The 24,197-nt window shown below is 43.0% G+C and overlaps 1 protein-coding gene across 8 annotated transcripts in view; it reads right to left on the bottom strand.

Annotated features, from left to right (window-relative positions):
- Positions 1-24,197, bottom strand: part of UHRF1BP1 (UHRF1 binding protein 1) — a 715,822-nt gene that overhangs the window by 212,452 nt on the left and 479,173 nt on the right. For 7 of the 8 annotated variants that reach the window (XM_044288182.1, XM_044288177.1, XM_044288180.1 and 4 more), the window contains 5 exons: positions 3,475-3,601; positions 3,181-3,371; positions 2,077-3,098; positions 1,731-1,867; positions 57-136 (listed from right to left, as the gene is read on the bottom strand). In XM_044288182.1, the coding sequence (XP_044144117.1) occupies positions 57-136; positions 1,731-1,867; positions 2,077-3,098; positions 3,181-3,371; positions 3,475-3,601 (1,557 nt within the window). The remainder of the gene's footprint in view (positions 1-56; positions 137-1,730; positions 1,868-2,076; positions 3,099-3,180; positions 3,372-3,474; positions 3,602-24,197) is intronic. The other variant, XM_044288179.1, reaches the window with a different exon arrangement.

Genomic DNA, 24,197 nt, shown 5'->3' with positions numbered 1-24,197 from the left:
ATCCATCAAGCCAAATATTTGCTTCAATTACAAGTGGACATGTATTTCAAACAAACCTGCTGTGGTTCAGGGCCCTCTGTACTTTGCGAGGTGTCATCTTGTTCTGTTAAAACTTTTTCTCCATTGAGAGTCATTTCTATTACAAAAAATACGATGAACATTTGATGATATTTTAAAAAACCTGAACTAAGAAAAAAAGCTAGTAAAATATCTATAAATAAAGGATTACACATCTTTGAACTACATTTAGCATATGCATACCTTTTTTGGCTGTCTATGCTAATTCATCGGGATTCAGTAAAATAAAATCAAAACTGTCTACTTGTATGTGTAGTACACATGAACAAACAAGTAATATTAAAGGAAAACACTGGCTAACTCTCAAGTTACTTTATTTTAACCCCTTAAAGGGAATCTGTCAGCACCAAAATAGCCCCTAAACTGCCCCCAAGAAAGAATCAGAATTGTGCATGAAGGAAAGAAAAAAGCCCATCAATCAAATGCAAAGGAGCAGGAAGGGGATGCAGCAAGCTTGACTTCAAGCATGACGCTGCTGCCCTCTTTTGCAAAGTTATGGGGGTCAGAATATGGCGATACAAAGAAAGAAAATTTCCAAAGTTTTTATTTTAAAATTTGATAGAAAAACACAAGAAAAACTATATGGTATTGTGGTAATCGTACTGACTTAGAGAATGAACGTGATAGGTCAGCTTTACGACAGTGAACGCTGTAAAAACAAAGCCCAAAAACTGTGGTGGAATTGTATGTTTTTTTCTATTTCCACCACATGTGGATTTCTTTTTCAGCTTCCCACTACATCGTATGCAATATTAAATAGTGTGCCTACAAAGTACAACTTATACTGCAAAAAAACAAGCCCTCATGCAGCTGTGAAAACGGAAAAATAGGACACTGCTCTCCCCCACAGTCTAACTCCACAGAAGCCTATTGACAGCAGCATCTGAGGGGTTAAATGGCCAACAAAGTTATCTCCGATCCCAGTTACTGCCAGCAGGTGATTTATACAGCCAGCACCCACCGCATACAGAGCGAGCTCAGCGCCTGAACCTGCTCCATAATTCCCCTTAATGCTCATAACGTAAAGGTACATCATGGTGGGTTAAAGGGTTTGTGCCAAGTTTTAAACATATATTCTATCCACAGGATAGAGAATAACCGTCTGATAGGTGGGGTCTGGGTGCTAGGACCAACCTATCACAGGAATGAGGAATTCCTGTGTCTCCCTATAACAATGGACTATGGTACTTCTGGAGATAGCTACCTCAGTTTCTCTCCCGTAGAGATGAATGGAGTGGCAGCCAAGTAAACCAGAACAGCGGCCTGGTGGGCAGGGAACAAATGGGCAAGTAATGCTTTTTTATTTATTATTTTTATCACATTTTCTCAACTCAGAAAGCTCCTTTAACAAGATGTTTTACAGTTTCTCCATGAAGTGCCTCTATTAAATTCCTGCTCTTGCATATGCACTGTGGATGTTCCAATCAACATTAGGCATGTTGAATTCACTCAAGATTACTATTTGTGTATTCTCATCAGCAGGCTATCATTATCCTTAATTTGCTCTGAAGGTTTATACATCAAACCCATTTTTATCACAGCCCTATGTTTAGTTTTCATGCAAAGACAGTGAGCTTCTGGCTCTTTGTGTGATTCATGTAGTCTACTGAAAAAGAAAAAAAGAAAAAGAAAAAATTCAGTTATTAACTTGCCTGCATCCAATTTCAAAATGAAATTCTCAGTAGTTTCACTGTCCAAAGACAACAAATCCAGACCATCTATAGAAACAGTATCCAATGACTGCGTATGAGAAAGATGTGAACTTGTCCGATTGTGTAGAACATCATCTCTGCAAAAGGACATACATAAACGATATGGTGAAAATAAGTTACTAAACATAATTGGTAAAAAATAAAGTATTACAGAAGAAAGGAAAGGGATACAACTGTTAATAAAACAATCAAGATGATGAGAATAGTGGAATGTAAAAAACACCATTGAGAGAAATGCCAAAAATGTAAACACCAGTGAAATATGCTTAGTTGAAGTACCACACACTTATGTTTTGTGTCACTTAGAAAGCGATGCATTCTTTCCTTTCCCAGGCTAAAAGTCTCACGGTTCAGACCCAGAGTGCTAAGCAATGTGTTATGTGAAAACTCCTTCCACAGTGAAGGGTCTACAGAAACTTCCTTTGTTAAAACAGCATCATTAGCTAGAACCTTCTCCGGCAGACCGCCTTTTGTCAGATCATCTGTTTCTTCTTTATTATTCTGGCGACAGAGCTGAGAAGTTTCTCCTTTCTGCACATCCAATACCTCCTGAGGAGCTTCTCCTTGTTCAGGGCAAAAAAATGAATCTACAATTTCACATTTATTTGTCACGTGTGTCTTATTTGTCTTTTTTCCACAAGTTATGTCCCCTTCTGCCAGTTCAGACCCTACAAGACTGCTCCTTTCAGAGTCCTCCAGTCCCAGGGAGGAGATTGAGCCCGGAAGTAAAAGAGAAATAGTGACAATGGGGATTTGCATGCCAACACAGATTTTCATATGGTAGGAAGAAGACATCTGCTTTAAAAAAACTGGCCGTGAATTTGCTGTATGCTTTAAGCCTTCTAGTAAAAGTTGCAGCTGCTCTTGGAAACGTAGCAAGGTGAGATAGTGGTAGTGATTCAGTTGCAGCCGTATTATATCGTCTACATTGATCATTACTTGCAACTCGAGTTCAGGAATTAAAAGACAGGCCAATGCTGTAAATGGCATATGATGTAATAGTATCTCACGTTTATAACTCCCTCCTTCAAAATAAATAGACAAGCCAGGGCTGTGTAGAGTCCACAGAGATGTTGGTGGAGATTCAGAAGAAGGATACAAATGGGAAAGAAATACTGGATGTAGAGGTCCTGGAGGGCAATGAAAATCTTTGTGTGCTGCAAAGGATCGAAATATGCTTTGTAGAAGACCAAGGTTAGAACCTGGAGCCTGGCGTGTGTTTGTGAGGGTAACTGAAGAAAGATGAGCACAAACAGAAGATGGTCGATCAGGGGGACTGTAGGTAGGAACTGTCACAGGGAAGATAAGCTGTAAAGAGGAAAATATAAAACAGTAAACAAAAGCTGAAAGTATGAAGTCCCAGTTGACCAAACTACAAATGAAAACACACCTTAAGATTGAATCCATCTAAGCGGATGTCTCTAGTCTCGATTGCACCTTCATTCACTAATGTACACACATTTGTTAAATGCTTTAGGTGATGAAACAAATCTAGCAAAAATAAATTCAGCCACAAAATGGACTGGGTAGCAAGGTATAGAAGCATACCATGGAGTTGTATGTATAGAGCAGGTGGAGGCACTGCAGAAAAAGAGAAAAAAAAGGGAAGCTTCACAAAAAGCTAAATGCACTTAAAACCATTACTTAATTCACTTTTTTTTTTTTTATGAACCATTGCAGTTACCTGGAAGACCCTCTCCTGGAAGGCAGTAATACTCCATGTATTGAAGATGGATAGCAGAAGAAGCAATTGGTATTTGATGGCATGAAAGAAGAGGTGGTCTTTGGAGGGCGTGTCCAGATGAAGACACCTATATATAAAATAAAAAAAAGGTAGCAATAGCAATTACTGTGAAAAAAAAAAAAAACATTACAATTGTTGATAGTCCAGGAATCCCATTGGTCCATGAGGCATCAAAGCTTCAGAGAAGCACTGGGGAAGCAAGGTGGATCACTTCTGCAGAACCATCAAAATGTTTTTATGCCACACTGATCGAGCAGGAGTTAAACTGATACTTGGTGCGATAACGTGCAAATTATCATGGCAGTTTAGTTGAACAATGAGATATCAGAGTACACCAGGGTTAGTCAGTTAGCAAACCAAAAAAAAAAAAAAAAAAAAAAAAAAAAAAAACAACACAGGATGTCTGGCCTGCTCTGTCCCTCTACAGTAGATACTCCTGCCATGGCCAAGCACACAGACCATATCTCTCAGAGGCAGAGGCAATCAGCTACTGTGAGCGCAAGATGGAAGTACGGTCAGCAGGGCTGCTGCTGAAGTTCATTCGACTGCAGTTATCAGCTGTAGAGGAGAGTGGGGAGGAATCCCAGGTTTACATGTTGCAGCCAAAAGTTTCTGGAACAGTTTTCAGAAATTGTGTCAAGTCTGCAGTTTATTAAATTAAACCATAGCAAGGACTACATGAAAAAAGCAAGATGATGCACACCCCTAATCACATGATTAAATCACATAATTTAATTAACATCCAAGACATGATCACAGAAGCCATTATAAACAACAATTCATGAGAGGTGTGTAAAAAAAAAAATCTACAGAGATGGTGTTGAACCAATAAAACGACGATCACATGTAAAGTGCCAAAATATAAAGTGAATGTAACAATTCTTAAGTGACATCAGTTAACACCAATTTGAGAAGTGAAATATCTGCAGAGAAAATAAAGGTGAAGTAAAAGTCTTACATTTCCAACTGTTGTGGAGGGACCAAAGCGACACACATCATTGCTCCTGCAGCTTTGTCAGGGATGAAATCAGATCATGTGAGGGTATACAGTATATACCATGAAGGCCGCAAGGTAATGGTGTTTATAAAGCAGTAGTGTGCTTGTGGATCACTCTGATACCAAGAGACTTGGATAATGGCCAATCAAATTCTTGACAATGTGCACGTACCAAAGCTGTGCCCAATAGCATAGCCAAATCTTGATGTAATTGTGATCTCATTACCATTACTGTATTTCTACAGCATTATGTACAAGCACACTTTTGTCAAATCTCAACAAAAATGTATAACATAGTAATAACAGAGAGTTAAAAATATATATGTATTCTATATAAAGAAATATATTTAAAAAAAAGGGAAATTTGCCTTTTGGAACTGGAAGATTTATCTATATCTCTGTATTCCATCCCTAGACTGTTGATTTTGTTTCCTATATAACCCACTTAGGGCTCTTTCACACTATTGGATGCTGCATGGCATCCGCTTTTGTGAAAGAGCCCTTACTCTGTGTATCATATATACATCCTCCAGTCCTTCATACACTCCAGGAGTAACATACCACCATCGCAGATACTTTCCTTCTGACAGATGAGAAGAACGAAAAGATAAACGATGATGTAAACTCACCCTTATCCACTCACATCCAGTACCTCACCATTAGTACATGTACATATTCATGCATAACTAGCATATCGCATCTACAAATAAATAAACATGTGCAAATCACAGGATCCACAGTGTAAACGGAATACAACTTCAGACTACAAATATATACAGTACAGACCAAAAGTTTGGACACCTTCTCATTCAAAGAGTTTTCTTTATTTTCATGGCTATGAAAATTGTAGATTCAGACTGAAGGCATCAAAACTATTAATTAACACATTGGAATTATATACATAACAAAAAAGTGTGAAACTGAAAATATGTCATATTCTAGGTTCTTCAAAGTAGCCAACTTTTGCTTTGATTACTGCTTTGCACACTCTTGGCATTCTCTTGATGAGCTTCAAGAGGTAGTCACCTGAAATGGTTTTCACTTCACAGGTGTGCCCTGTCAGGTTTAATTAGTGGGATTTCTTGCCTTATAAATGGGGTTGGGACCATCAGTTGCGTTGAGGAGAAGTCAGGTGGATACACAGCTGATAGTCCTACTGAATAGACTGTTAGAATTTGTATTCTGGCAAGAAAAAAGCAGATAAGTAAAGAAAAACAAGTGGCCATCATTACTTTAAGAAATGAAGGTCAGTCAGTCTGAAAAATTGGGAAAACTTTGAAAGTGTCCCCAAGTTCAGTCACAAAAACCATCAAGCGCTACAAAGAAACTGGCTCACATGCGGACCGCCCCAGGAAAGGAAGACCAAGAGTCACCTCTGCTGCGGAGGATAAGTTCATCCGAGTCACCAGCCTCAGAAATCGCAGGTTAACAGCAGCTCAGATTAGAGACCAGGTCAATGCCACACAGAGTTCTAGCAGCAGACACATCTCTAGAACAACTGTTAAGAGGAGACTGTGTGAATCAGGCCTTCATGGTAGAATATCTGCTAGGAAACCACTGCTAAGGACAGGCAACAAGCAGAAGAGACTTGTTTGGGCTAAAGAACACAAGGAATGGACATTAGACCAGTGGAAATCTGTGCCTCGATCTGAGGAGTCCAAATTTGAGATCTTTGGTTCCGACCACCGTGTCTTTGTGCGACGCAGAAAAGGTGAACGGATGGACTCTACATGCCTGGTTCCCACCGTGAAGCATGGAGGAGGTGTGATGGTGTGGGGGTGCTTTGCTGGTGACACTGTTGGGGATTTATTTAAAATTGAAGGCATACTGGACCAGCATGGCTACCACAGCATCTTGCAGCGGCATGCTATTCCATCCTTTATTTTTCAACAGGACAATGACACCAAACACACCTCCAGGCTGTGTAAGGGCTATTTGACCATGAAGGAGAGTGATGGGGTGCTGCGCAAGATGACCTGGCCTCCACAGTCATCAGACCTGAACCCAATCGAGATGATTTGGGGTGAGCTGTACCGCAAAAGGGCCAACAAGTGCTAATCATCTCTGGGAACTCCTTCAAGACTGTTGGAAGACCTTTTCAGGTGACTACCTCTTGAAGCTCATCAAGAGAATGCAAAGAGTGTGCAAAGCAGTAATCAAAGCAAAAGGTGTCTACTTTGAAGAACCTAGCATATGACATATTTTCAGTTGTTTCACAATTTTTTGTTATGTATATAATTCCACATGTGTTAATTCATAGTTTTGATGCCTTCAGTGTGAATCTACAATTTTCATAGTCATGAAAATAAAAAAAAAACTCTTTGAATCCGAAGGCGTGTCCAAACTTTTGGTCTGTACTGAGATATAGAGATAATATAAATATATAGAGATAATATAATATATATATATATATATATATATATATATATATATATATATATATATATATATATATATATAGAGAGAGATAATATAAATATATATATATATATATATATATATATATATATATATATATATATATATATATATATACACACACACATATATACACACACACACACACACACACACACACACACACACACATACTTATATAAAGTCTACTGAGAATTATATATTCTATATTATATTTATACACATACACAAAAAGCACACATATAATATAACTTAGATTGCTCCTGAAGTAACCCCTCAGATAGGATTAGGTGGCTGTGTCTTCGCCAAAATGCCATTAACCATTACCACACCACACTATTAAATAATGCAGCTGCGCCTGCCAGGCTTCAGCAGGTATATGTGTGAATAGGGATTAGGGAATATGCTTTGATCCTGCTATACCTCACACACACAGATGAAATAACTTTTACTCCAGTCTCCACTTGTCCACTACACTAGTCTCCACTACTCCACTGACTGACGCTGCCGCTTCGGTCGGACACACATCGATACAGACTACAGTGACAGACTCAGTCAGTCCCACTCCCCAGCCAGACCAGAGCCAGCCCTGAGCCCTCACCTCAGTCCTCAGCCACTTGAACTGACCGACTCCAGCAGCTCGCCTCGCAGCTTTGCTTTTCATTGTACTTCCCGCTCCTAGTCCGCGACTCCGCCTCCTCCACTTCCGGCTAGGACTAGTTAGATGAACCGCCGCCCAGACTGCCTCTGGCTCCGACTACCCCCTATCACAGCGCCACGCCCGGCCCACGCCACACAATAAATTGTATTTATTTTTTTAAACCTCAGTCGGCGGCGGGCCCCCAGTGGCGTAGGGCCCCATATCCGCTGCTATGGCGATCCCTACGCCACTGCCAGGGGCGGATTAAGTGCATGATAGGCCCGGGGCTGTCTACCCAACTCGGGCCCCTCCCTCCATTTTAGTTACATTTTTTCTCTATATGAAGAGGCTATGGTGCTTCGTGAGCGACACAGTCTCTTCCTAGGCCATATGACAACACATTCATTGTTCACAATGCCTAGGTGCAGCTCAATCCCATCTGAGTGATTGGGGCTGAGCTGTAATACCAAGCACAGTGCTTTTAAATGAACAGCGCTGTGCTGTGCTGGAACAAAAAGGCTGCTCCGCTCACTGGAACATTGCAATCAAACAGCTGATTGGCGGGGGTGCCAGGAGTCGGCCCCCACTATCTCGTAACTATGAATACAGATGTCATAGATCTTACCTGCAATGCTATGTAATATCCCACATAACACAGTGAATTATTGTGTTATGTGGGGTGTTACATAGGACTACAGGGAACATCTACTACATTATCTGCATACAGAAAGTTATCACTGTTATCTGTCTGGGCTGTTACATAGGATTGCAGGTGACATCTACAAATGAAAATTTTTGTTGCCAAATTTAAAATACATATATGATAAAAAAAGATTTGGAGGATAAGATGAGATGCAGGTCACAGTAGTGAGCCAGCTCTACATATAGGAGAATACAGCACCACATACCTCTTACAGTCAGTGACATCTCCTGTCATGTAGACCTTCTCTTTCCTCTTCTCCTCTGTTTGACCCAGACCGCCATTACTAATTCTTTCATCCGCATTGCGTCTCTGCAGAGTTTGTTACACAGACACGTTAGCCTTCTCATAATTGGGGTCATTTATCAAACTGATGTAAAGTAGTACTGTCTTAGTTGCCCATGGCAACCAATGCACCTTTCATTTTGCAAAGGAGCTGTAAAAAAAAAAAAAAAAATGAAAGGTGGAAACTGATTGGTTGCTATGGGCTACTAAGCCAGTTCAAATTTACAGCAGTTTGATAATTTATTCCAAAGGTCCCTATTATACCTACAGCAATTATAATGTAATAACATTGTGCTCCAGGTAATAATCGCTGTATAGTGTCCCCAAAAATAATGTCCCCTAATATGTCCCTTTAATAGAAATGCCCCTACAGTGCTTCCCCAATAGCAACATCCTCACACTTCCCCATATATTAATTTACCCCACACTGCTCCCATAGTAATCCCCCCAAAGTAATTTGCCCCCACACTGAGCCCTGAAGAAGTTTTCCCCCACACTGCCCCATGAAGTAATTTGCCCCATGATTAATTTGCCCCCACACTGCCCCCATGAAGTAATTTGCCCCCACACTGCCCCCATGAAGTAATTTGCCCCCACACTGCCCCCATGAAGTAATTTGCCCCCACACTGCCCCCATGAAGTAATTTGCCCCCACACTGCCCCCATGAAGTAATTTGCCCCATGTAATAATCTGACCCCACACTGCCCCCCAGGAAGTGATCTGCCCCCACTCTGCCCCTCAAAGTTGGCACACAGAAAAAAAAAAAAAAAAAAAAACTCAACTTAAAGCTAATACTTACCTGTGTCCATGATGCACCATGATTTTATTACCACATAGACCTCAGGCCTACTAGGCCTCAAGCCTATGGCGGTGATCGGTGTCAGGGCAGGAAACTATGCACTCCTGTGCCGTGGCTCAGTATGTGGGCATTTGGGTTGGCGTTGGGCCCCCCCAGCGATGCCGGGCCTGGGGCTGCCGACCCGAACGCCCCTATTACAATCCGCCATTGCAAATCGCGTGCGCATATATGCATTAGTGCAACATTTAGGACATAAGTATATCCATAAATAAATGAGATACATATGCATCTGAGCCCCTAGTCCTAGTAAACTACCTACTCGATGCAGAGTTTCATGACTGTATAAGGCCTATGTCACACAAGCAGGTCCAGGTTGTATGCGTTTTTCACTCGCGTAAAAATAAAAAAAGTTAAGGCCTCATGCAAACGGCTGTTGTATGGGTCCGCATCCGAGCCGCCGTTTTGGCGGCTCGGATGCGGACTCATTCATTTCAATGGAGCGGCAAAAGATGCGGACAGCACTCAGTGTGCCGTCCGCATCCGTGGCTCCGTTCCGCGGCACCACAAAAAAAAAACAAAAAAAAAAAAAAAACACATGTCCTATTCTTGTCCGCGATTTGCAGACAAGAATATGCATTTATATTGCCGGGGCCAGTTCCGTTCCACAAGTTGCGGAAGGCAACATGGGCGCCTTCCATTTTTTGCAGATCCGCAGTTAAAACGGCACGGCCGTGTGCATGAGGCCTTAAAGAGGACCTTTCACCGATTATGACACTGAACTAAGAATACAGACATGGAGAGCGGCGCCTGGGGATCTCACTGCACTTACCGTTATCCCTGGGCGCCGCTCCGTTCTCCTGCTATGCCCTCCGGTATCTCCAGTCACAAAGTTATGGTAGGCAGAGTTTGCCCTTGTTCTTCTGTAGCGCTGGCCAATCGCATTGCAGAGCTCACAGCCTGGGAGAAAACCTCCCAGGCTGTGAGCTCTGCGCTGCGATTGGCCAGCGCTAGAGCAGAACACGGTTAGACTCCGCCTACCATAACTTAGTGACTGAAATCTCTGCCTACTATAACTTAGTGGCCGGAGATACCGGAGCTTATACCGGGAGAACGGAGCGGCGCCCAGGGATAATAGTAAGTGCAGTGAGATCCCCGGGTGCCGCTCTACATGTCTGCATTCTTAGTTCACAGTGTCATAATCGGTGAAAGGTTCTCTTTAAGAATAACAATCTACATCTCCTCTTCTTGGTGCCTGAGTGTTCAGTATTCAAACCTAATTTTAGTATTGGAGTGTTCCACAGGCACATAACTGATTACAAAGGCCATCACCATGCAGCCTTCATTGATATATATCCCCCACATGAACTCACTTAATCTCACCCCTGACGAAGCTGCAGGATCGGTAATATGTGTGGGGCTCTGATCCCTCCACAATTGGAAATGTGAGACTCACTTCATCTTTATTATTTTTATGCTTGACACTTTGCGCTTGAGTTATGTTTTGCCAACTTTACATTTCTCTGAAGATATTTTGCAGCTGAAATTTATGTCACTTCAGAGTTGTTACATAAAATATTAAGTTAATCACTTTACACGCACTCATCACTATTGGTTCTACACCTTGTCTCACATAGAAATAGGAACTTATTAGGAGTAGATATTGTAAAAGGAGGGCAGTGTAAGTATATTTTTACACACCTCTCATGAATTGCTGTTTTTGATGGTTTTTGTGATTATGTCTTTACCAACTTTACATTTCTATACAGATATTTTGCAGCTGAAATTGATGTCACTTCAGAGTTGAGTAAGGAACTGTATTCACTTGACCAGTGTACAGAGGCAGGGACACCACACATTTAATCAAATTCTTCTTTATTAAGGCTTGTCCAAATACATACAGCCGATAAATCCGGATCACAGCCGGGTCCAACAAACACAGCACACACTGACAGTGTTACCTCACACTGTCTGCCTTCTTCCCCAGACTGAGACACACCTAAGTCCAGCAGCAGGATTAAATAGAATCCCTGGACATGAGCATGCCCCAAGTCCCAGACTGGAGCATGGGGAACAGGCACCCACCCAGCACATTGCCTGTTCCCAGTAAAAGCCTGACCCAGACTAGCTGGAACCAGCTATGCTATCTATCATGGTGTCCACCAACTACCTTAGTGGACACCTAATCTAGGGGCCTTTACTCCACCAAGGCTGGGCACCTTGGTGACACGTTCCTGATGCAAACAGAACCTCTTTTAGAATGCTTCCTGCAGCATTCTGGGTGACACATACTGTATCTTCCATCATAAATGACCCCTGTCACTGCCTCACATAACCCCCCTTTGTTCAAACCTGTGGGGGTGAACACATGCCATACAGTGGACTCTGGACAGGGCATCCGCATTCCCCTGCAGCGTCCCTGCCCTGTGTTCCGCTGTAAACTTAAACTTTTGCATAGAGAGGAACCATCTGATGACCCAAGCATTCCTCTCCTTCCACAGAACCCACGTGAGACGTGAATGAATGATCGGTCACCAGGCGGAATGTCCTCCCCAGCAGATAATAGAGGAGAGACTCGAGTGCCCACTTGATGACGAGGCACTCCCTCTCCAATATACTATGCCTAGTTTCGTCTGGCATTAGCTTGTGGCTCAGGAAACTAATGGGATGCTCCTCCACGTTAACCTCCTGAGAAAGCACTACATCTAGACCCACTTTTTTTTATATTTAAATATTTTATTAATTATAATACAAAAAATACAGGTCAATACAACATTTATAATACTATAAAGTCCACAAGTCCGTCGATTCCAACCCTGAGCATACTCGGCAATAATTACATAGACACAAGTACCCATAACAATATGAGTACTGAAAGTTGAGTGGAGATGCCGCCCTCTGGGGGAGAAGGCCGGAATCCCCCAGCATCCGTTATTTAATGCCTGAGGGACCTGCCATCCCCCAGCATCTCTGCAGATGCTACAATACTCCAGAACAACTGCACATTATTTGCCGATACAGACATGTAGAAAAGACCGGACTAATGAGAACTTCCCCAACCCACCCCCCGAACCCCCCACCCTGCAGGAAAAAAAAAAAAAAAGAAAAAATCCTAATTAATTATCCGTGTCCCAATCTTCCCACAGCTGACTCCACTTTGCACAGGATCCTCTTTGTTTGTACAGAATCCTCTCATAGTTTCTCACTTTCTCAACCAAACCCAACCAATTACTGCAGTCTGGAGTAGAAGAGCCAAACCATGATCTAGAAATGAGAAGCCTAGCCAAAAACATCACCTTGATCAACAAACGGCGTTTGGTAGGCTGGTAATCAACCTCCGATAGGTCTCCCAGGACCCATATCCTGGGAGACAAGGGAACCACAATACCGAGTTTACGAGCCAGGTTGGATTGGACCAGTCTCCAATAGCTGCTCACCATTGGGCAGTCCCAAAACAGATTTAAGTGATCTGCCTTGGAGTCACCACAGCATGGGCAGTCAGAGGAGGCTCTAAGTCCCCTCCTATATAACCATACAGGTGTCACATAAATTTTGTGCATAATATTAAATTGTACAACCGTGTGATTAAAATTATGTGAAACCAACTTTAAACTTTCCCCTATATTCTCCCAATTTGGAGAGCCCAGCTCTGAAAGTAAAGAAGACCAGGATTTCTGTCCTGGAGAGAGAACATCTAAAAAAAAATTTCTTCATTAAGTGACTATAACAATGTGATATTTTAATTCTCGTGACGGTTTTCTTGCAAATTAAATCGTGTAAAAATATCTATAATAAAATATCTATAATAAAATATCTATAATAAAAACGTGGCTGTTCGTAGTGCTAGAAAGTGCTAACCTCAATTGAAAGTATGCATACCAAGCCACCTCACCTAAATTTGCCCTTTGCTTTAGTTCCTTAAGGGGCAGGATTTGTCCACCACTAACCACTTGATGTAAATACTGGAAATTTTTGGTCCTCCAGTACTGGCTACAGCTCAAATCACTCAGGTTCATAAGCTTTGAATTATGCCATAATGGGGTGCAAACGAGTGATGCCTTGACTCCGCACCAACTCCTTATGGCCGCCCAAGTCTTTATAGCCATTCTGCAGAAAAGTGTGTAACCACCCAGTGTATTTAATAAGTAGTCAGATTCCAATACGGTAAAAAAAATCCGAAAAACCTAATTCCTTTACCACTCTGCTGCAGAAATGGCTATTTTCCCAATCATTAAAAAGGCAGAGTTGGGAGGCCACAAAGTACCCCTTAAAATAGGGGAGGTTAAGACCTCCCCGATTATAGGGCATAGAAAAATAAAGTGCCTTCAGTCTCAATCTAAAGTATTTATCTGCGATCCAAACAGGCGCGTTACGCAAGACGTAAAGAACCTGGGGAAGCACTACCATTTTTATTAAGGAAATTCTGTCCGCTCTTGCAAGCAGAATTTTGCCATATCTTAATTTTAGCCCTCAGTTTTATCAGCAAGGGGATCAGATTGAGGTGTAAATATTCCTGTGGTTTAGCAGAAACTGTTATCCCCAGGTACTTTATTGAGTCCGAGATCGTTAACTGGTTATCCCATTCGCCCCGCAACTCGTCTATAGGGAGGAGAACGGTCTTCTCCCAGTTGATCTCCAGACCAGATGGATCAGAAAAGAGACCAACCAGGTCCATTATACGAGGGAGAGTGGTATCTGTTTGATGAATAAAGACCAGGATATCGTCTGCATAAAGGGATACACGATCGTGCTTCCCCATTATACCAAAACCGGCCACCTTCGGATCCTGCCTTATACTAGCCGCTAAGGGTTCAATGTAAATGTTAAATAAAAGGGGGGAGAGGGGACAGCCTTGACGGGTACCTCTTTCTAGAGCGAAGCTCTCTGTCGTCATATCATTGATCCTAATCCTAGCCACTGGAGAGTTATATAATAGCTGAACCATCGCCATAAATCTTGGGCCAAAGCCCATTTTTTTCATCACCTCCCAGAGAAAAGTCCACTCCACCCTGTCGAAGGCTTTAGTAGCGTCCAGCGACAGGATGGAGCGGGTACCACACTCCGGGGACTGAATATTCATAAATAGCCTATGGAGATTATGCTGGGTGCCTCTTTTTGGCATGAAGCCATTTTGATCTGGGTGAATAATAGTAGATATTACCCGCGAAAGCCTCCTTGCCAAAACTTTTGATAGTAACTTAACATCAGTATTTAATAAGGAGATTGGCCTGTAGGAGCTCAATTCTGCCGGGTCTTTATCCTTTTTTGGAATTAAAACAATGAGAGCCTCCATCATAGAGCATGGTAGTCCCCCTCCCTTTAATGCTTGAGTAAAAACCTCTAGCATCTGAGGGAGAATCACTTCACTGTACTTACGATAAACCTCATATGGAAGGCCATCCAATCCTGGCGATGAATTCCCCGAGATAGACCCCAGGGCCTCCTGCAGCTCCGAGGGAGACAGCTCCTCTTCCAGACATTCTATTTGAGCTTCATTTAAAGTAGAGAGAGGAACTTTCTCCAAGAACCGCATCGCCAGTTCGGATGACAAACCAGGAGAGGATCTATATATCTGAGTAAAGTATTGTAAAAAGGTATCTCTGACTCCTTCTAAATCTGTTATAATTACCCCCTCTGTGTTACGAATCAAAGTAATGGATTGTTTTTTCTTATCTTGTTGTGTAATAATTCTGGCTAAAAGCTTACCAGGGCGTCCCCTTAAAAAATACTCTATGGTTTGCTTTCTCAGTTACATATTTCTCCAGAGAACAGCCGGCCTTCTGAAACTCTTCCCTGTTATACTCAGTGGGTTGGCTGATAAATCGCTCAGTTGTAAGTGCGACAGTCTTGACCAGTTCCTCCTCTTTTTTCCTAAATGTTCTCTTTACTGCCGCGATCTCACTTATAAAAACCCCCCTCAAGTATGCTTTCAAGGAGTCCCACACTATATTAATGTTAGCAGAGGGTAGATTCACCTCCAAAAAGGAGGATATCAGTATCCTGATAGACTGTGGATTGTCCAGAATAGTGAGCCAGTATGGATTCAACTTGAATCCTAACCCCCCACCATCCTTATTCTCCCCAGTGCGAACCTCAATTAGTACGGGGTGAATGGTCCGAAACTGTTCTTACTCCATATCTTATCTTCCGGATGTTGCTCAGATTGCTCTCATTAGTGAATGCTAGATCAATCCTGGACATTGCTCTACCACTCCTACTAACACAGGAGTATACTCTCTTTCCTCCGCCCAGCTGTTCCCATATATCCACCACTCCTACCTCCAAGCAGAACTGGGGCAACGGCGAATTACAAAAGTTCCTTCCCCGTGCTACATCTGATCTAAATCTGTCTTTTTTGGGGTCCATAACCGCATTAAAATCCCCCATCAGGATTAGCCGACATTCTGGTCTCTGTTCAAAAAAAAGCGTTAACTGGATCAGTGGGTACATTGAAAATGGCATCAGTGGGTACATTGAAAAAAAGCAAGAATATAACTAACCATACAGCTTACCATGCAAAAAAATAAATCTGCCCTGATCATCTATATGGGATTTTATGAGGATGAAATCTACAGAGTTATGAATCAGAACTGAGACACCCCTAGAAGAGCCGCTAAAGGTGGAATGATAGGATTGAGCATTCCATCCCGTTGTCAGGCGGGACAAGGTTTCCTTAGTAAGGCGAGTTTCTACTATACAGATAATTGCTGGGAGATATCTTTTTAATGCATCCATGATAGCTTGCCTTTTTACCCTTTCCCCGAGCCCTCTGACATTCCAGGATACAATTCTAGTGGACATCAATCATAAGAGAAAAAAAACAACAAAAAAAAACAACCCCGTTCCTGCAAGGTGGGTTCCCTCCCGCCCCCCCCCTCCCACCCCCCCCCCCCCCCTCTATTGGTCCGCCCGATCTCGTCGGCGAACCTCTAACTTCCGGCCGTTCTCCCCATCCTAGCCCCGCCTCCCATCCATCCCTTCGATTATAGTAGTACACAGATTTAAATATCCCTTTGCTCCATCCAGTCTAAAGCTTGTTGTGGTGTCTCAAAAAAAAAAAAAAGAAGTCCCATTATGGATCACTCTTAGTTTCGCTGGATACTGTAAAGAATATTTAATCTCCTTAGCCGCCAAGCGTTTCTTTATCTCTATAAAGTTTCTTCTTTTTTCCTGAGTCTGCCTCGCAAAATCAGGAAAGAAGAGCAATTTGGTACCCTGATATTCAATGGGTGTGCATTCTCTTGCTCTTCTCAGTATCATATCTCTGTCTGCGGACAGTAATAGCTTCATTGAAATTGCACGCGGCGGCCGCCCTGGGGTGGGTTTCCCTCCTGGGATTCGATGGGCTCTTTCTATTTGAAACATGGAGGAAAAGTTATCGCTGCCAAGGTTGTGCATGACCACCTCTTTGAGTCAGCCTTCAACTCCTTCTGGGAAACCAATTATGCGTACATTGTTTCGCCTAGACCTATTTTCCAGGTCCTCTAACTTATTTTGTAGGGCTTAGTTTTCTGTTGTGAGAAGGAGAAATTTAGATTTTATCATGTCCATGTCGGTTTGCAGAAGGTCGACTGTTTTTTCCACATTGAGGACTCGGTCACGGATCTTTAACAAATCTTCTCTTATTAGAGAAATATCACTCTGTACCGACCCCAATTGAGTGGACATCCCTTGCACTAGAATGCCATTATTTTCCACAGCGCCAAGGATTCTATCCAAAACAGATGGATCGCATTCAGTTAGCATTTGTGCAGAGAGACCTTCCTCTCCTGCCTCCGGATCCACCACCCCTGATCCATCCTCAGAGGGGTCAGCAATTTGGGGGGGTTTTAGCAAATTTCCTCAAATTAACAGAGGGTTTAATTTTACCTGGATTCTTTTCGTTTAGGAAAGGTGATTTCAAAAACTTATCAATTTTGTTCTCTGGAGTCTTAACCCCCAATTTAGTTACAGTGGAGTCAGACCGTCGCTTAGGGGCCATTTTTTTCCCTTCTTCCTATTCCTCTATTTTGCCCTTTATGTCACCGTTTGCTTTATATCACCGTTTGCTTCTTTTTTTCCCCCCCCTTTCTGTTCTTCCTCCTTTTAGCCCCTCCCTCTCTTTTCTTCCTTTTTTTCTCTCCTTTCCTTCCCCTTTTCCTTTCCCCCTCTCTTTCTCTTTCTTTCCCCCCCTCTTCCCTTCCTTCTTCCTCTTTCCCCTTCGGCAGACGCCACAGAAAAAAAATTACATAAGAAACAGAAGTGTATCTCCTCAGTGAGCAGTGCAAAGCAGCAGGGAAGCCGGCAGACCCGCACAAAAAAAAAAAAAAAAAAAAAAAAAAAAAAAAGAGAACAAAACATATGGAGAAAAAAAAAAAAGGCAGTCAATAAACTAATCTCACGTGTCCAGAAGAAACTCAGTCCTGGTGCGCACTACAGCCGTGTCAGAGAATTAAAGTTGTGCAAAGAAGACAACGTCCTCCCTAATACCCAGGGCAGCAAGCAGTCCAGACGTCAGCCCGTCGCACACCGATGAAGGGAGGGTTGCAGGCAGATCCACGCGGCGACCGAGTCCAGGGCAGGGAAGGAGAGCAAAGCAGGCAGCAGAGAGAGAAGTTAGGAGGACCCCCAAACAATCCAGGATCAGAGGCAGAGACGCGGCACCCAACAATTGCAGCCGCAAGAACAGCCGAAATCCGTCCAGCATCCAGCAGCGTGGGACAAAGCAGGAGACCCAGCAGGCAGGCCAAAACATCTAGACCTACTTCAGAGGGATCTGTCTGTACAATAAACTCTGTTGAAGCCGGGTGCAACCAGGACAGATGTCCCACACAAAACCGACTTCAATATCCTGAAGGCCTCCTCTGCATGAACACCCCAGCGAACCATTACGGACTTCCGCCCTTTCAGGAGGTCTGTTAATGGAGCTGACAACGTGGCAAAACTGGGAAAAAACCTCTGGTAATATCCCACTAACCCTAGGAAGGCTTTCACCTGCTTCGTTGTAAGGGTCCGGGGAAAGTTCTGTATGGCTTCTATTTTATTTACCTGGGGTTTGATGACTCCCCGTCCAATTACATACCCAGGTACCGAGTTTCTTCCAACTGTATTGTAAATTTCTTTGAGTTGGCGGTCAATCCTGCTTTCCGGAGACAATCTACCACCGTCTGCACCTTCGGTAAGTTACTCTCCCAGTCCGTGCTAAATACCACTATATTATCAAGGTAGGCCGAAGCATTCTGATGATGGGGCCGGAGGAATATATCCATTAACCGCTGGCATGTGGCTGGAGCGCCATGTAAGCCAAAGGGCAACACCTTATATTGAAACAGCCCTTCGGGGGTGACAAAGGCAGTTTTCTTCTTTGCAGCCTCCATTAAGGGCACCTGCCAGTACCCTTTTGTGATGTCCAAGACTGAAAAATATCGAGCTTGCCCTAATCGCTCTATCAACTCATCGACCCGAGTCATGGGGTAGGCGTCAAACTTTGATATCCCATTGAGCGTCCAGAAGTCATTACAGAACCGTAACGTTGCATCTGGTTTTGGTATAAGGACTATTGGACTAGCCCACTCACTCCGGGACTCTTCAATGACCCCTAGTCACAGCATTGACTTCACTTCCCCAGAGATGCCTTGTCGCTCAGGCACCGGATATGGCTTTAAGCGAAGTTTGACCTGGGGCTCAGTGACAATGTCATGCCGGACTACAGATGTTCGTCCAGGAAGTTCGGAAAATACATCCCTATTCCGACTCACAAACTCCCTGGCCTCCTGAATCGGTTTAGTAGACAGGCTATCCACTATCTTCACTGCAGACAAGACAGAGAGTGGGCTGTCCCCAAAACAGACTCCCTATCTTCCCAGGGCTTTAGTAAATTAACATAGTATACCTGCTCCGGCTTTTGCCGACCTGGCTGGTATAACTTGTAGTTTACGCTCCCCACTCTCTTTATCAACTCGTAGGGTCCTTGCCATCTTGCAAGGAACTTACTTTCGACCGTGGGCACAAGTACCAGTACCCGGTCGCCAGGGTTAAACGTCCGTCCATACCTGGGCTGCCCGATTGTATACCCGGTTCTGGGCCAGTTGTGCCACCTCCATATGTTCCCGGGAAATCGGCAAAACTGTCCCCATTCTTTATTGCATTTTTTCTATATGTTCGATGACACTGTTATGTGGGGTGCAATGTTGCTCCCATGCTTCTTTAGCAACGTCGAGCAACCACCAAGGATGTCTTCAAAGGACGAGAACTCAGTGGACGCCTGGGGCACTTCTCGTACAACGAATAACACATGCGGTAGCAAAAGATCTCAGTCCTTCCCATCTTTGGACACGGCTCTCTTGAGCATGTTCTTTAAAGTTTTATTAAACCTTTACACCAGTCCGTCTGTTTGGGGATGGTAAACAGACGTGCGTAAGTGTTACATTTACATTTAACAACCGGCAGAGTTCCTTCATGACCTTAGACATGAAGGGAGTCCCCTGGTCTGTCAAGATCTCCTTAGGTATCCCTACCCGAGAAAACATGCCCATTAAGGGTCCGTTTACACGTCCACAAATGGGCCCGCATCCGTTCCACAATATCGGGAACGGGTGAGGACCCATTCATTCTCAATGGGGCAGGAATGGATGAGGAGAGCACACTATGTGCTATCCGCATTTCTAGAGCGCAGCCCCAAACTTCCGGGCCGCAGCTCTGCAAAAAAATAGAACATATCCTATTCTTGTCCGCAATTGTGAACAAGAATAGGCAGTTCTATGGGGGATGCCGGCCTAGTGTATTGCGGATCCGCAATACACTACAGACGTGTGAATGGACCCTAATTCTTTGGCCATAAGCTTAGCCGACTTATGGAGCAGTGGAACCGCCTCAGGATACCTAGTAGCATAATCTAAGACCACTAAGATATGTTGGTGACCTCTGGCCGACTATTTATTGGACCCACTAGATCCATCGCTATCCTTTCGAATGGTACCTCTATGATTGGCATAGGTACTAATGGACTATGGTAGTGGGGCTGGGGGCTGACACACCAGACATAACTGACAGAACCTCTTAACCTCCTTATATATCCCGGGCCCAAAAAAAAAACAAAAAAACACTCTTGGGTCTTTTTCACTCCAAGATCACCTCCCAGTACATTCGTGTGGGCCAAGTCTAATACCATATTGCGGTAGGGCATGACCATGTTCGCGGTGCAAACAAAGCCTCTTTTAGAATGCTTCCTGCAGCATTCTGGGTGACACATCTCCCATCATAAATGACTCCTGTTACTGCCTCACAGTTGTTACATTCACTTTATATTTTATCACTTTACACGCACTTGTCACTATTGGTTCCGCACCTTGTCTCACATAGAAATTGGAACTTCATGTCCTCTAGAAAATCCGGTTCTAAGGGAAGACATTTGCGATGCATTTCCTGTGACATCCCCTTACCGGATAATTATGACTACATCAGGTGTCAAGATGTCGGCCAAAATTACCGCCAAAACACGGAACCCAATATACAGGATATGTATGTGTGGATGAAGCAGTATATGGAGTCTTCTTCCAAGAAAATGAAGAAGATCAAGGCGTGTCTTGCAACTAAGCCCAGGAAAAGGGCGAGATATGATGCATCTCCATCACCTATGCAGTCTGATGAGGACTTTAGAATCGTTGATGAGGTACGCTCTTCAGACTCTGAGATAGTAGAGGAGGAAGAGGAAATATCCAAGAATATATTTCCTGTAGAGAAATTCTCCAAACTTAAAGCGGTGCAAGCCGAGGGCTTGCCTGACCAGGGGGAGGCTCCAACCACCTCAAAAGGAGGGTCTGGGACCTTTCAAGTGGAGGAGTTACTCAATGACATGATGTTAGCTGAGTGGAAACATCCTAAAAGAGCGCTTCAGTAAGCGCTTCAAAACACTTTTTCCTATCAATGCTGAACAGTCAGCAGAATGGATCTCACCTCATAAGGTTGATGTTGCGGTGGCAAAACTATCCAAGAAAATCCAGACCGTCAATCCAGACCGCAGAGACTGGTAAGAGGTGGATCCTCCAGAAGAGAAGCCTCCAGGTCTGAGGCTCCTCTTCTGGAGGATCCACCTCTTACCCGTCTCTGCGGTCTGGATTTTCTTGGATAGTTTTGCCACCGCAACATCAACCTTATGAGGAGAGATCCATTCTGCTGACTGTTCAGCATTGATAGGAAAAAGTGTTTTGAAGCGCTTACTGAAGCGCTCCAGGTCTGAGAGGAGGAGTGACTTCTGACGCGAACCGTCTCCCTGTAGGCGGCCGCCTCCAAAGTTTTCTCTCAGCCTGGCAGAGTGTTAGAGGATCAGTAGGTACTGGATATAATAAAGAGAGGGTATGCCCTCTCCTTCTAGTCCTCTCCTATGGAGAGATTTCTAATTTCCTCAGTCCTGAGATCTCACAAGCAGGTTATCATAGAGAATGCAATCTTGGAGTTGATATCAAAGGCTGCCGTGGAACCAGTTCCCATTCCAGGGGAAGGAAGGGGGGTTTATTCCCCTGTCTTCCTAGTCGCCAAAACAGGAGGTTAATGGAGACTCATAATAGATCTCCGCTACCTCAACCGGCATTTGGTGAAAAGAAGGTTCCGCATGGAGACAATAAGGTCAGTAAAATCCATTATGACAGGCTCTCACATGGTATCATTAGACCTAAAGGATGCCATTTTCACATTCCCATGCTAGAAGCCCACCGAAAATGTATTTGGATGGCTGTGAAAATATGGGGAATGTTACACCACCTTCAGTTCAAGGTGCTTCCATTTGGGATCACATCAGCCCCCTTTATATTTACAAAGGTGGTATCAGCCATTTTTTTAAGGGTCCAAGGGATCTGTAAATTTCCATATCTAGACGACTGGCTGATCCTGGCAAGATCTGTGGACAACCTGGAGGTTCAGGTCAGCACTACGTTGACCTTATTTCAGGATCTAGGATGGATTATCAATTGGGAAAACTCCCACCTAATTCCATCCACGAGGATAACCTTTCTGGGATTTATCATAGATTCCCACAGCATGCGTTTGCACCTCTCGCCTGCAAGGAAGGACAGGATATCCAGGGGATATCAGTTCCTCAGAGTTCCAAGGAGAGTAACCTTGAGTCCTCATGAAGTTCCTGGGTTTACTCTCCTCCTCTGTAGAGGCAGTCCCATGGGCACTATGGCATCTGAGACCTCTTCAGGTGGAAGTTCTCCAGTCATGGGACAGCAGAGTGTCATCGTTGGAAAATCTTCACACTCTATCAGCCAGTGTGCGTTTCTCGTTGGCTTGGTGGGCTACTAACCAGGACAGTTAGTCTCTCCAGGAACCCAAGTGGATTCTATTAACAACCGATGCTTCTGGTTTGGGTTGGGCAGCCCTTCTTCTAGGGAGAACAATAGCTGGAACTTGGAGCAAGGAACAGTTGTCCCTCTTCTCCAATATGAAGGAACTCAGAGCCATCTTCTATCCCCTGCGCTATTTTCCCCCCTCTTCTGGCTGGAGAAGCGGTAAAAATAAAGACAATATTCATTAAAATATTCCCGGTCCTATTTGGTTCACAGGGGCGGAGACACCTCCATATTGTGCTGCTGAGGAGACTAAGGAACAACAACCCCTCAGGTGAACACTGTAAAAAAAACAAATAAAATTAAAACTGTAAAAAAATATTTGTCACCTTACATCACTAAAAGTGCAACACCAAGCGATCAAAAAGACAATCACCCCAAAAATAAAAAATAAATATGGCTCTCAGAATATGGAGACATTAAAACATGATTTTTTTTGTTTAAAAAAATCCTGATATTGTGTAAAACTTAAATGAAAAAAGTATACATATAAGGTATTGCCATGTCCGTAAGAACCTGCTGTATAAATATATCACATGACCTAAACCCTCAGAAGAACACCGTAAAAAAATAAAAATAAAGTGTCAAAAAACAATATTTTATCACCTTACATGACAAAAAGTGTAACACCAAGCGATCACCCAAAAAAAAAAAAAAAAAAAAAATGATTTTCAGAATATGGAGACACAACAAAAATATTTTTTTCCAAAAATGCTTTATTATGTAAAACTGAAACAAACCACCCAAAAAAGTTGTCATATTTGGTATTGTCGGGTCCGTAACACCAGCTCTGTAAAAATTCCTGTTAGATCAACATTGTAAATAACAAAAAATAAACTGTGCCAAAACAGCTATTTTGTGTTACCTTGCCTCACAAAAAGTGTAACATAGCGCAGCCAAAAAGTATATGTACCCTAAAATAGTACCAACAAAACTACCACCTTATCTTGTAGTTTCCAAAATGGGGTCTTTTTTGTAGTTTCTACTCTAGGGGTGCATCAGGGGGTCTTCAAATGTGACATGGCAACTTAGAATTATCCAAGTGAAATCTGCCCTCCAAAACCCATATGGTGTTCCTTTACTTCTGTGCCCTGCCATGTGCCCTTACAGCAGTTTACGACCACATATGGTGTGTTTCTGTAAACTACAGATATAGGGCAATAAATATTGAGTTTTGGCTGTTAACCCTTGCTTTGTTACTGGAAAAAAAAATGAATGAAAATTGAAAATCTGCCCAAAAAGTGAAATTCTGAAATTTCATCTCCATTTTCCTTTAATTCTTGTGGAACACCTAAAATGTTAAGGAAGTTTTTAAAATCAGTTTTGAATACCTTTAGGGGTATAGTTTCTAAAATGGGGCAATTTTTGGGTGGTTTCTACTATGTAAACCTCACAAAGTGACTTCAGACCTGAACTGGTCCTTAAAAAGTGGGTTTTGGAAATTTTGTGAAAAATTTCAAGATTTGCTTCTAAACTTCTAAGCCTTCTAACGTCCCCAAAA

The sequence above is a fragment of the Bufo gargarizans genome, chromosome 3, assembly GCF_014858855.1.
Source record: "Bufo gargarizans isolate SCDJY-AF-19 chromosome 3, ASM1485885v1, whole genome shotgun sequence".
NCBI classification, from domain to species: Eukaryota; Metazoa; Chordata; class Amphibia; order Anura; family Bufonidae; genus Bufo; species Bufo gargarizans.
The sequence above is the reverse complement of the archived record's forward strand: the minus strand, read 5'-3'. Positions and strand labels throughout refer to the sequence as shown.